Here is a 12,870-nt window from a genome sequence, read left to right as displayed (position 1 = left end):
CAATGTGACCTGGATTGATCCCACACTAAAAAGAAGAACCTAAACTTGATGCAGTTCTGCTTGGTGATGAAGAAGAGGGGTACGGTGTGACAGGGTCAGGCAAGGCTCACTGGCCTACAGGTACAGTTTCCCAGGTACAGTTCCTAAATGAAAGATCTGACGTGCTCTGTTTTATCCATTGTGCCCTTTAAAAGAACAAACATTTTTCGCTAAAGAACCCAGGCCATAATTTTATCATTCTGGTTTGGTCAGACTTACTTGACCCTTGCGGGGTCTGGGCTAAGCGAAGCCTTCGGGTGCTGCGGTTCCGACCCAGGGCTGGGAACCTCCTCTAGGAGGGCTGTAGAGCGGTTTAGAAATCGCTGTGGTTGCCGGAGCTCGGAGGGTTTGGATACCCGGAGCCAGACAGGGTTTGGATGCCGGAGCCAGAGAGCGTTTGGCGGCTGCTCGGAACATCGGACCCTGCTCCGCCGCGCCCACCCGCCGGCTCTGCCCAACCGCAGCGGGATGCCCCGGGGCTGAAGCCCCGCTGCTCCCGGGGTGCGGGGTCCGGCTGTGGGTGCGGGGTCCGGCTGTGGGTGCGGGGTCCGGCTGTGAGTGCGGGGTCCGGCTGTGGGCGCGGGGCGGGCGGGGCGCTGAGGGCGGCGGGGGCGGGCGGGCCGTGACGCGCGGGCGGGGCGGGGCCGGCCTCACCGCCATGCGCCGCTGAGCGGGCGCCGGCCGGGCCTCGCCATGGGGGCGCCGCCGCCCAACGGCAGCCTCGGCCTCACCGCCAGCCCCGGCGCGGCGGCGGGGCCCGGGGACCGCGGCTGTGAGAACGGCGCCCTCATGGACAGATTCGGCATCTTCCTGCAGGGGCTCCTGGGCGTCGTGGCCTTCAGCACCCTCATGCGTGAGTGGCGGGGCCTCGGCCTGGCGGGAGCCGGCGCGGGGTGGGGGGTGTCCCCGAGGAGGGGTCGGGGTCGGCGGTGGAGCCGCGGCCGCGCTGCGGTGCCCCGAGCTTACCCCGGGAAGGGCCAGGCTGTCCCGGGCTCCCGGCCGGGAATGGCCGCGGCGGCCTCGGGAGCGCAGCGCCGGCGCTTTGTGGTGCCGGCAGAGCCGAGCGGGGCCGGGCGGGGAGGCCTCGGGGACCGCGCTGCAAGTCCTTGCACTTTCTGAAACTTGCCTTCCTACGATCGGCACCCGTGCTGATGTACTTTACCACTTCGGAGGTGGGTGGGTGGCTGTCCTGCTCTGAATTCAGCCGGCAGGATGAGGTAGATGGAGTGTGCAGAGTCACTCGGGTTCGGGATGTGCAGAAGTCACGGGTTTGGCTGGTGTGTTCTAGCGCAGGTGGACCTTGTCTTGTCAGCAGCGGCAAAGGCAGACTCGCTGCTCTCAGTCGCAGGGTGCTGTGCCACGCTGGCCTGGAGGGCCATACCCGGGAGCTGGAGCAGCCCCAGAGCTGTGTGGCTGCTCGCAGAGCTCAGCTGATGAGCAGTAGCTCCTTACCCTGCTCTTTGAGTGTGGTGGGAAGGCAGGGAGGGCTGGAGGCCGTGGTGGCCCCAACCCTGGGGTGGGGGAGTCCCCCCAGCGTGGAACGGTTCTGGTGGATTTGTCTCTGTCCCGTGCTGTAGCTAGTACCCTCTGGGCTGAGCAGTGGAAAAGCAGCTCAGTGCCTTTGCTCACCTGACTGTGACATTGCTGTTAACAAAAAGTGGAAGAGGGAAAAGGAATCACTAGCGTCATGTGTTTTACGGTTTGACTGATCTAAAGATCCTGTTTACATTAGAGTTGCACTGATGCCTTTTCGTGCCGGTGTCACACCATTATGGTTAAGTCAGACGTTTACTACACATTATGTTTTCATGCTTTAGTGTCCCAGTCACTGTTAACAATTGCATTGCTCTTGTGAAAACTATGTGTGTAACTGTCGTCATTATGTGATTGAATGGCAACAGTATTCACTGCTGTAGCATTTGGTCAGTCACAGCAGCCTTACAAGAGAAGCTGAAGCAGTTTTCAAACAAAAGTACCTCTCTGTAATAATAATATGATGATGACATAGTGTTAATTTTAGATTTAAGCGATACAAATATGTAATTCTTATGGATTGTGCATCCAAAGATGAACAATTATCGATATTATTTGTCAGGGTAGTGCCTTTTTTTTCCTGGAAATGGTATTGTGTGTCTTTATGCATTTTACATAAATGGATGGAAACTCGGAACACTCAGTGAAGACAAGAAAAAGTGAATACAGAAAGTAGGGACTAGGAAAATGAAAGCCTTGCTGTTGTCTGCACTTCCTGACTTGGGTTAGGTACTGTTAAAGCAGGAACTGTCAGGAGACTTCCATGCAGTGCTTGCAGCTGTGGCAGAAGGGAGTGGAAGGAAGGCAGCCAGCCAGTCCTTGCAATGGACTGGTCAGAAAAGGAATCTGTGTCCAAAGGGGATTAAAGGAAAGACTCAGCAACTTGTCATACTTAAATTCAAACAGGGGATGGGTATGTTTGTCCCAGGTTTGCCAGCTACATTCCTTTGTCAGCTGCCCTTTCCTTTGTGCCTCTCCCCAGCAGCAGAAGCTGGTCACACCACCTGGGCCTGTTACACTGGGACAGGAGCAACTCTCTCTGTTATGGGCTGTGCTGTGCAGGAGAGGCAGTTCTGTCCTGTCTGATAGCTCTGTCTGAATGTTTCTATCCTTCTTATGTCAAATACAAAACACCTGGCGTGTTATTCCAAACCCTTTAAAGTTTCCTCAACGAATGGGACTTTCTGTGACAGCTGTGATGTGACAGAAGCAGGAATTTGTGGCTGTGAGCGTGGCCTCTCCTCAGCAATCACCTGGGCACCTGCACAGTTGTTCCTGTCCCTGAGCTGCTGGGGCTGGAGGAGTGACACAAGTCTGGCTGCTGGGTCACAGAATTGATACAGCAGGGCAAGTAAATGAGGAGAATTGGTTGTTTTTAAACTGGAGTGTCTGTGGTCCTGCACTGGCACAACAGAGGTGGTGGCACTGAGGGAGGAACAAGTGACTGTAGCAGGGGCTACTTGAGAGTTGACTCTTCAGTTTGGTCCCTTCTGAACAGCAGTAATTCTCTGTGTGCAGCTGTGTCATTTCTCCTGAAGACACATGGCTGTCTGGTATTTAAATTTAACTTCTAAGGAGCGAGTCACTTGTCTTTTTTTTTTTTTTTTTTAAGAGGACACCAGAAGGAGATGTTATAGTATTTTGCTTGTGATTAATGGTGCTGAGCCCTCTGTAGTAAAAGGAATTAAAGTAATGGCACCAGAGATATGTTGTACAATTGCTCTTTTTGCACAGAAGCTTTTTTCCTTTGAAAAATATTTGATTTGACATGCAAAGAATAAGAATTTTTGGTAAGTGGCTAAATCAAAGGCTGACCCAGACCTGCCCTTTCTAGATAAATCTTACCATGCTTGTGTTCAGAGGAAAAAAGAATATTTTTAAATTTTTTTCTGTAATAACTAGCTGTAAGAGGAGTAGGACCTTTTTTGTTCCTTGCTGGTGGATGTTCATCTACAAATGACTAAAGGACCTTTCCTAAAGCAGAATTATTTAAGATCTGACACTCAAGTGTGCCACCTTCTTAAATATGCACCTGTTCAGTTGCTGTGAAGTTGTGCTGTCAACTGACCTGGCAGTGACATCAGTCAAACTTCATAATTTTAAGGGCTGAAATGTGGTTATGTATCAGGTTTTCAGTTTGGGGAAGGTATGGTGACTCTCTGCCAGAGGGAACACGGGAACTGCACTGCTGTGGCTGTCTTTTGATACTTGTAAGAATGGTTTTTACCCCAGTCACATTGTCAGCCTACTTTGTGTGCCCTCACCACTGAATTGGCACAATCAACAAGTGACAGGAAGAGAAAATTTCTCTCTTTGAGCTGACAGAATGTTCGTTTGAAATGAATTCTGAAGTTTTTTTTCCTTTGTAGCTCTTGGCTCCCTGTCCTGTCACACAGGGAATGAACCACAGTTCAACTCACCTGTTTGCCTCACCTTTCCTTTTAAATGAGTGACTTTGTTCTGTTACTTTCAAATTCGGGTACAACCTGCCACGACCCCTAATCTTTTTCTTGTAGAAGATGCTTTATGTCACGATCATCTATCCTTAGTTTGTATGGCAGCATCCTTAACCAAAGAGTAGAAGTTTGAATTTGGTTTTTATTGCTGTGAGTTGTTTAAGGCCTTCCAAATCCACTACTTAAGTCTCTCTGCTTTCAGATCTTACCCTGCTCCTCTTGATGTGAAGCTTGTGCAGGGAGGTCCTTTTCTGATGTCTGAAGCAGTAGTGAATATTTAATACCATCAGAGCCCACCCGTGTGTTGTCTTTAATCTCTGTGAATTAATCTTTACTGCTCAGAGTCCGGTCCTCTGCTGGGAAGCTAAAGGCATGTTGAAACAGTTTCACCCAGATGCTGCAGATGTTCCAGCACACCAAAAGCCCCACTGAAGTCTGGTGAGACAAGTTCTGTAGCTTCTCTCCTAACCATGGGCTTTAACTCCCTGTGCAAGGGAACTCTCTGATTAAAAACCACCTTATTTTGGCAAGTCTTTTTGGACTGGCAGCCTGCTTGGACTCTGGTCACTGCCTCTCCAGCCTGGGAACCTGCTTTTTTGAAGTCTGTTGCCTGATTTTCTTCTTTTCTCTCCTGCCCACATACACATTATTTTCCACCCTAGTTTATTTAAACCAAGCCACTTCATAACAGGAAGTCTTAATGAATTTCCCTCGATGGAAGAGATGTATGTTTATACTGCAAGCCAGTAAGCCAAAGATAATATTTCTTCACAGTTTGCCACTATGTTTGTGTCTTACTTCATGGGAATCTTGATTTAAAATGGTAGCTTTGCTTTTTAGGTATTTGGGGCTCTTTAGTGCAATAGTTATGTAGTTGTTTGCTGATGACACAAAGCTGGCTTGAAATGTTTTTACATAATACCATGTGTTTTGTCAATAATCCCAGGCACCTTCTGAGCATTCTCTGCTTGGGCTTTTGTTGGTCGTGAATGATTAGAGAGTGGTGTTGCCACAGTATCCCACATGTGTATGGCACAGTTTTTATTAGCCAAACCTGGTTAAGGAATGGGGAAAAACCCACTGCCAATCCCTTAAAACAGTTTGTGTCAGACAGGGTAAAGTAGTTTGTTTACTGAGCTTGTTTGTCAAAAGATTTGTACCTTATCAGAACATGGCAATGTTTGTTTTGGGACACTTAGGAATGGCTGAGAAATGAGATGTGAGTTGTATTGATGAATTATTGAAACAGAAGAGTCGTTTGGTTTTCTGCAGGTAGAAGGTTTGTGTCTGTGAGGAAAATATAAATATGCTGTAAAAGAGACCAGTGTGGGATTCTGTTCCCTTTTTATGGCTTTACTACTGTGTGTAATCCTTCTCATGCTGAGAAGGGTTTACAACAGTGAAAAGATTGGGTACAGGTGCAGTGAATAAATGAGAAGGTGCATTTGCTGTTGAGGGTCACAGATGAAAGAGAAAGAAGAAACCATTCTGTTAAAACATACTATATATATATATATATTTTAAGGTCCTCTCTTTACTTACAGTGTCCTAAAGGATATACCTTAAAAACTGCATCCTTAACAGCAGTTAAATTTGCAGCAAGGTTTTCCCACCTGATAAGCCATGCAAGGGAAATGAATGCTTCTTCATATAACCAACTATCATAGGAGGTAGTTTAGTAGAATTTGAAATGCTTTAGGAAAATAGGCTTTTCAGAGGAGTGATTCTTATTTTCAGGAAGGTAAGAGAGTAATATGGGGAATAATGTTCTGGGGAGAAGGATTTAAAAATACTTCCAGTTGCCTTTAACAAAAGAGTCAGTGTAAAGGAAACTGTTGGATACAAAAGGACTAAACCATATGATTTAGTTGTTTTCTATAGCAATTTTCTTTCTGCTTGAGCAGATTTTAAAAATGTGAAAATGACAGGGAGTTGTCTTTGATGCCCTGGAACCTCAGGCATGAAATACAGACCTCTGAGTAACAGCAACAAGTTTATTCTGCGTGGTGGTGGCCTGAGAGCAAGGTGGTGTATTTTTAATAAAGATATTGTTTAGAAATATTTGATAATATCCTGACTTGAATGTATTCCCTCTGAGTGAAACAGTACATGTTCACATGAATTCCTGAGGACCCCCTCAGAAATGTTCTGTGTGCTTCTGGTTTTAAAACTTTGACAGAAGTTTCAAATCACAAATAGGCTCCTTCATTCTTATGGAATTAGGAACATTATTGCACTTATTACACATGGGATCACATGTTGTAGAATGCACTTTATTCTTTTTCCTGGCACTTGCCAGATAGATCCAGAACTGGCATTCCGGTGTATGTTTGGAAATTACCCAGTAGTAAGAAGTGTAAAATGAGTTTAGGGACCACTTCCAGGTATCACAGCAGCAGGGGTGAATCCCTCTTCAGGTAAAAGAAAACTAGTAAGATGTGCTGTTGAACTGATAAAAGGCGAGATTTGGGAGGGAGCGAAGGGGGGGAGCAGGTTTTTGGAAAGGAGGAGGAGGAAAAGCTCCCCTGGGAGCAGCAGGACTCTCATCGCAGCCGGTGGGTGTTGGGGCGGCCCCGGCGTCGGGGCAGGACCCTGGACAGCTCCGGCGGGGCCGTGTCCTGCTCTCGGCCGGCATCGCACCCTCCCCCGCCCCGAGATATCTCCTTGGGCCCAGAGGTGCGTTTTCCTCAAGTGCTGTGGCCCTGGAGTAAATAACTGCCTTTCCCGACGGCCCGCTGGGGTTTGCCGGCACGCGGGTGATGCAGCTCCCTCCCGTCTGGCCGGGGGCCAAGGAGGAAACAGGATGGGGTGATGGTGTCAGAAATACCTGCTGTCCTCTTCCTCCTTCGAGCCCATTGCATGGCGATTAGTAATGATCGGTATCTCGGTGCACTCTTATTGTGCAGGTTAAGTGTCTGCTTGTGGCTGCAGGACTCGCAAAAACCCTGTGAGGTCACTCTGGTCACGGCTAAGTAAATTATGCCTTACAATGATCCTGTGTTTCCTTATCCCCAGATGGGGAGGTATCGCTCGCAGCCATGGAGTGTGTGGCAGCTTCTTGTTTGTTTTAAATAAATCATCAGCCCTTCCAGTGCCTCTGTGACATCCTGATCCGTGTTAGAGACAGGAAGGAGAGATGCACTACGAGGTGTAGCAGAAAAAAAAAAAGAAATACAAACACACGGGTAAATGAGCAAACTAAATGTTTTCTTTTACCGTGCTAATGTTGGAGTGCTCTTTAACATATGAAATGACTAGTTGGGATAAATTCTGTCCATTGTGAGATCTCCAGAAAAAGTCAAATCTTGCTGATCAATTCTGTGCTGTACAGAAGCAAGTAATAATAGTGTTTGGATCTGCTCAGCTGAAACCTCTTAAGCAAAGGAAATAACATGAAATGAATTTAGGAATAACAATTTTTTAGGAATTGTTTGCTACATTGAAAACAGAAGACCAGTCTCATATTGTAGCATAGCTAGGTGTCTGCTTTCACTGACAGTAGGAGAAGCATTTTTTCAACTTCAAGTCCTGCTTGAACTACATTTCCTTGGTTTTTGATTAAAACTACTTGCGAGATGTCCGATTCTTGTTGGCTCTAGATTGTAATAGCTCTTTATTGGTCCTGATGCCCTGATCATGTCAGGCCATTAATATTTTAGTGTCACTAACTATCCTTGAAATGCCATGGCACTAAAAGTTAAGACAATAAAAATAAGGTACCAATTTAGACAAATAATCTGCAGTCTCTAAGTTAGTTGCACTTTTCATTAATGGTTGTCTGATGCCTTACTTTGTCTTGCTGGCTCAGGACTTTTTACATTTTCTTACTACTCAGCTGATTGCTGGATATAGTTGCAGACCACATAATAAAATTGTTCTAAGTCTAATTACACATGTCGTTCACATTATGAAATGTTTAGGAAGAAGGATAAGTTATGTTGACATTTGTAAACTATTAAAATGATAAATTATCCAGAAACTCTGAAACTGTGTTTAATTAGGACTAACTTCTGGGCTGTTAGCTAGACTGGTGTTTAACTCTGTTTAACACAGGCAGTGTCTCCTTGACTAGTGTTTTATAATTAAATCTGTGTGGAGCTGATTTGTGTGGACACACAGTGTGCAGCCTTGCATTCTGTGGTGACATTAATTTCATGGTTAATGAAGTTTGCATTCCTAAAGCGGTATTTAACAAGGTCTTATCTGTGTGGCTTTTGTTGTTGAAATGAAAAATCAGGTCTTCTTTCTCGCTCCTGCTGGTAGGAGACGCTTGGCGTTCTCAAAGATTCCTTGATCGCAGCAAAATGTATTCCCTGTGAAACTCAGTTTGTTGAATCTCTGTCAGACTGATGAAGCTCAGAGCTTGCACCAGGCTGCCTTGGCAGGTGCTGTGCTCTGGGGAGGAGGGTTTAGGGCTTAGTCAGGAATAACTAAACCTCTTTGCACTGATGGTCAAGGTACTGACGTCCTGTTTTTCTACCACTGACCCCGAATCACACATTTTTGGGGTATTTGTTGTCATAACCTCATACATACATTGTCATGTGTGAGGAAGATTGAGGATGAAAATGTGCTAAAATGGATTTAAAGCTCAAATTCCTCATAGCTCACATTCATGGTTCAGATTCATCATTCCAGGTGTAAGTTCACCCAAGTGAAGAGCTAGAGCAGAGGAAAGTCGTCCCAAGGGAGGCACTAAACTTGTTTTTGATATTGTTCCTGATAGGCTTTTCCTCTAGATGTTGCTACCTTTTTTTTTTTTTTTTTTTTTAAATAATCACACATTTCTATCATTTGAAAAGCTTTGACTTTGCTCATCATCTTAACTTCTGTGACATTTTTGGCTACCCCAGGTTCTAAGACCAACCATTCCTCCTCTTGAAGTGATTAATGTGTTGGCTCACTTGAGAGAAGAGGAAAAGTTTCCTTGTTTTATCTGGTGGGGGGGGGCAGAAAATGGAGCTCAGGAGGATTGAACCCACTGACCTGTGAGCTACAAGGTGCTCAGGACATGGAGTAACTACAAACATGGTTCATCCTATCAATTTTGGACAGATTAGCCAGTCACTTCAAATAAGTTGTTTGCTTACAAAGCAACCTTTGCTTGCTTTTTGTTGTTTCACTGTAGGGTTTGTTGTTTTTTTTTTTCATTTCTCAAAAATACCGAATTTTTCAGTGGAATTAAAATGATTTTAAATTTACAAACAACTCTTCACAACTACCAGCATATACCCTCTGTCTCTAATAATTTTTGAAGATACTGTGCTCTACGGTTTTAATTCCTTTTTGGAATAATTGCTTTTACTTCCTTCCTGCTGCTTTGCAACAACTTCCAGCACACCTTTCTTGCTTTGAGGCAGTGCTGTGACTAATAGCCTGTGTTATTTTATATACATAGGATTTAAATGTTTCCTTTGGAAGGTAATTGTAATGTTAGAAGATGAAATAGTATAAGGAGCTTTAAAATAGGCAGGAGGGGAAAAAAACCACCCTCCTCCATCTGATCTTATAACCTTGAGCTTTCTTATGGCAGCATTAGATTTTCGTGTTGATGAGAAGTAAGAAGCTTTTTGCAGGTGGAAGTTTCATCTTGATTTCAGAAATTTAATTTTTGCAGGGAATACATGGTTGTTGGATATGTTATATCAAAGAAGTCTGTATAATTGCCCTCTGACTCTCATGTTACTTGGTCCTGTGTGAAGAGAAGGGGTGAAAGGAGGTTGTGTATCTTCTGTTCTTTCTAGAACGCTCGGTGTTACATGAAATGTCTGCCTTGCAATTCAGTGCTCTGATAGTTCCAGCCTAGGAGGACTGAATCTGTAAGCAAAGCTATCTAGACTTTAAATGGACTGACATACAGTTCATATCCTCCTTTGGTCTCCTTGATTTAACATATTTGCTGTTTATCATTTTTTACAAATGGAAACCCGGGTTTCCTTTTACATCTTCTTTGTGTGTATCTGAGCTTACGTATTTCAGGTTTGCTTTCTGCTTTTCAAACTGCTACAGGTACTGGCTTGCTTAATATTTTAATGAATGGTGATTGAGTTTTGAGCTGTGCTTTGGCAATTCTGCCTGTTTTCCCAAGAGCTGGTTTAAAACAACCAGCTTGAATGACTTAAAGTTCATTGATATCTGTTGTCGTACTAATAATGTTTTGAAAGCTTCATGTATTATTGAGTGATCTTGTGAACACTGTACGTGAAAATGGTGTTGTGAATCGTAAATTGCTGCTTAGTGCACATTAATATGGATTGATTCTATTTGTTTTGTACTAAATAATTCATGTTTCCCAAATGGTTCTTATTTTTTAGCAGGGGAAAAAAAAATCCACTTGAACACAGCAGGCTGTATTTTTCGGCTCTCACTGGGTGCTTGAATTGCGTGGCAGGAATGGTACAACTGTTTCTCTAGGAACCTGCCTTTTTTTTTTTGGTGGTTGTTTCATGACACCTGGTTCAGAGCGTAAAAGTGTTTGCAAGAGAGATCTGTATTATCCTTCTCAAGCCAATCTCACGGGCATTTTTACTGGAAGCTTAGATTTGCTTGGCTTTAGCTGTCTCAGAGCTGTTGAAGGAGCAGTGTGGTAAATGCTTCTGGCTCTTAAAGTCTTGGGAAGCTGTGATTTGTGATGACTGCCAAACAGAGCACACCTTGACCCAGCAGCGCTGGGTGTGCTCAATGCCAAGATAACAAATGCCCATCTCTAAGACTGAATCACATCTTTTAACTTCAGATAAATATTTCCTGAGCTACCTGTGCTGTTTACCTGAGAGTTCTTAAAGCAGGTCCTTTCAGCCTTTTATTTTTAGTCTTGCAGGGGCCTTGGCCTGTCTTTTGGGAAGCAAAGGGCTGGATGTTTCTGTTTACACAGTGTGTTGTACCTGCGTTTGCTGACTTTTGAAGTGCTGCTCTCTCTGGGGACACAGCAAATAGGTCAGCAGTTGAGAGTGAGAACTTGTGTGCATTCCTTGTCCACTCACTCAGTTCAGCTATTTTAAAAGTAAACTTTACTTTTAAAAAAAGGAAAGGAAGAAGAGCTCCCTGACAGTGGCTGTTGGTGTGGAGTGTCTGGGCCATTGGCTGTGCTAAGACACATTTGTTTCCTTTATGGGCAGCCGAGTTAATGCCCCTGTCAGAGCCACACTGTCTGTGCTGCCAGGATGCACGAGATCAGCCTTGCTGAAATTGTCTTAGTCTGAGTGGTGTGCAGGTGATGTGACATATTTGTGTCTCCCACAGCCAATCTGTACCAGCCAAGCATTTGGGAAAAAATTTTTGAGCTTTAAGTATGTACGTGTTGGGAATAAAGAACTCAGCAGCCTCATAATGCATTTGGCTGCCCTTCCTGAAGCAGCAACATTGTCTGATTTATTCCAAGCTCAGGTAGCAGAGTTTTTTCCCCCAGTAATGATTATTTCTCTCCTCCCCTGCACTGTGAAGGGGAGCTTCACTCTGTGATAGCCATTCCCTATGGAATGGCTGTAAAGGTTTAGCTGTCACTAAAGCTTTGTGACAAAATTTACCAGTAGGTTATTAGCTGGCTGTGGAAGCAGGGAGGAAGTAAATGCTTTTACAGAGCTAACTTCCAGTAACTGGAATTCACCCGTGTGTATCCAGCAAGCACTGCTGCCCTTTTGATAAACTCTATGAAATCCAGTGTTGACACATTGTTTTCTGACATCTGTGTGGATACGAGAGCCCAGGTGAGGTAGCTGGGCTTGACAGATGTTCAGCACTGGTGTATTTAACTTTGCAGTGAAACAGTCCCCTGTTCTCTGCTCTAACAGAAGTGCCACTCAGGCCCCTTTAACTGTCACGAGGTGAAATTATTCCAACTGCTGCCAGTGGAACACAGAGATAAGGGCTGCAGTTTGCGGGTACCTCAGGCTGTGCAGGCACTGAATCCTTTGGTCTGACGTGTCCCTGAGTAACAAACGAGCTGGGTCATTAAATTTTATTGTGTCCAGTGTTTCTATAAAGTTTCTCCTTGAGTGACCATCTTTAATGGACCAGTTCTTAATTACACTACAGAACCACTGAGGCCAAAGATGGGGAGGAATTAAGAAAAGGCCTTGGCTACTTGCATGGCTAAGAGTTTCCTGTCTTATAGAAGTTTTAAAAATCCTTTCTGCCGGGGAGCAAAGCTGTTGAGCTCATACATTGACTGTATGTCGGTCTAATGTCAACTAGAACAAAACTTTCCTTTGAGTTATTCCATAAACTTCTTTCATAATGAAGAAACCATGGTTCCTGGTGTCTTTCCCCAGTACAACTGCAACACTGGCTACAACTGAAAATCAGTTGCTCTAGTCCAGTATAATTTCTGCTTTAATATAATTGGTGTCTCAAGTGTTGAGAAGTCTGGGTCATTGAGCAAAAATGTAATAAAGAATTATGCAGGGAAATAAGCAGCAACCTTTCAGGGTGTCCTGCATTTGGGCATCTCCATTGTAGTTAACAGGGCAGAGAAGGAGGAATTTGCAGTAGGGCAAAAGGTAAATTATCTGGAGCATAGTGCGTTTTCTGGCTGGAGAAATGAGCAGTACACCAAAACCACTGGTTCTTATGGTCTTTTTCTGCAAGCACATTTATTATTTCTCTTAAAGCACAGACAAACACAGAGTTCCTGTTTCTTTTTAAACTATGAATAGAGGGAGTTGCTGAGCTCAAAAGCGTCACAAAAGCTTTTGGCAGTCGAGTGATGTGTGTGGTTTATACACCTGTGTACCTTTTGTAAGGCTTCACTGTAGCCTGTTCTCAGCAGGCATGTTGTTTCTTGCAAAGTTAATTCTAAAAAGAAAAATTCTGTTTTGGGGAAATCTTAAAAAAGCTTATGTAA

The 12,870-nt window shown here is 44.6% G+C and overlaps 1 protein-coding gene across 1 annotated transcript in view; it reads left to right on the top strand.

Annotated features, from left to right (window-relative positions):
- The first annotated feature begins 732 nt into the window (after positions 1–732).
- The window catches only part of LOC114061298 (store-operated calcium entry regulator STIMATE), a 30,763-nt gene continuing 18,625 nt past the window's right edge, over positions 733–12,870 (top strand). The window contains exon 1 of the mRNA XM_027891633.1: positions 733–892. Within this exon, the coding sequence (XP_027747434.1) occupies positions 733–892 (160 nt within the window). The remainder of the gene's footprint in view (positions 893–12,870) is intronic.

Source organism: Empidonax traillii, unplaced genomic scaffold, assembly GCF_003031625.1.
Source record: "Empidonax traillii isolate 1590-97213 ecotype Southwest subspecies unplaced genomic scaffold, ASM303162v1 scaffold323:size719838, whole genome shotgun sequence".
Classification (NCBI taxonomy): Eukaryota; Metazoa; Chordata; class Aves; order Passeriformes; family Tyrannidae; genus Empidonax; species Empidonax traillii.
This window is presented reverse-complemented; position numbering and strand designations above follow the sequence as displayed.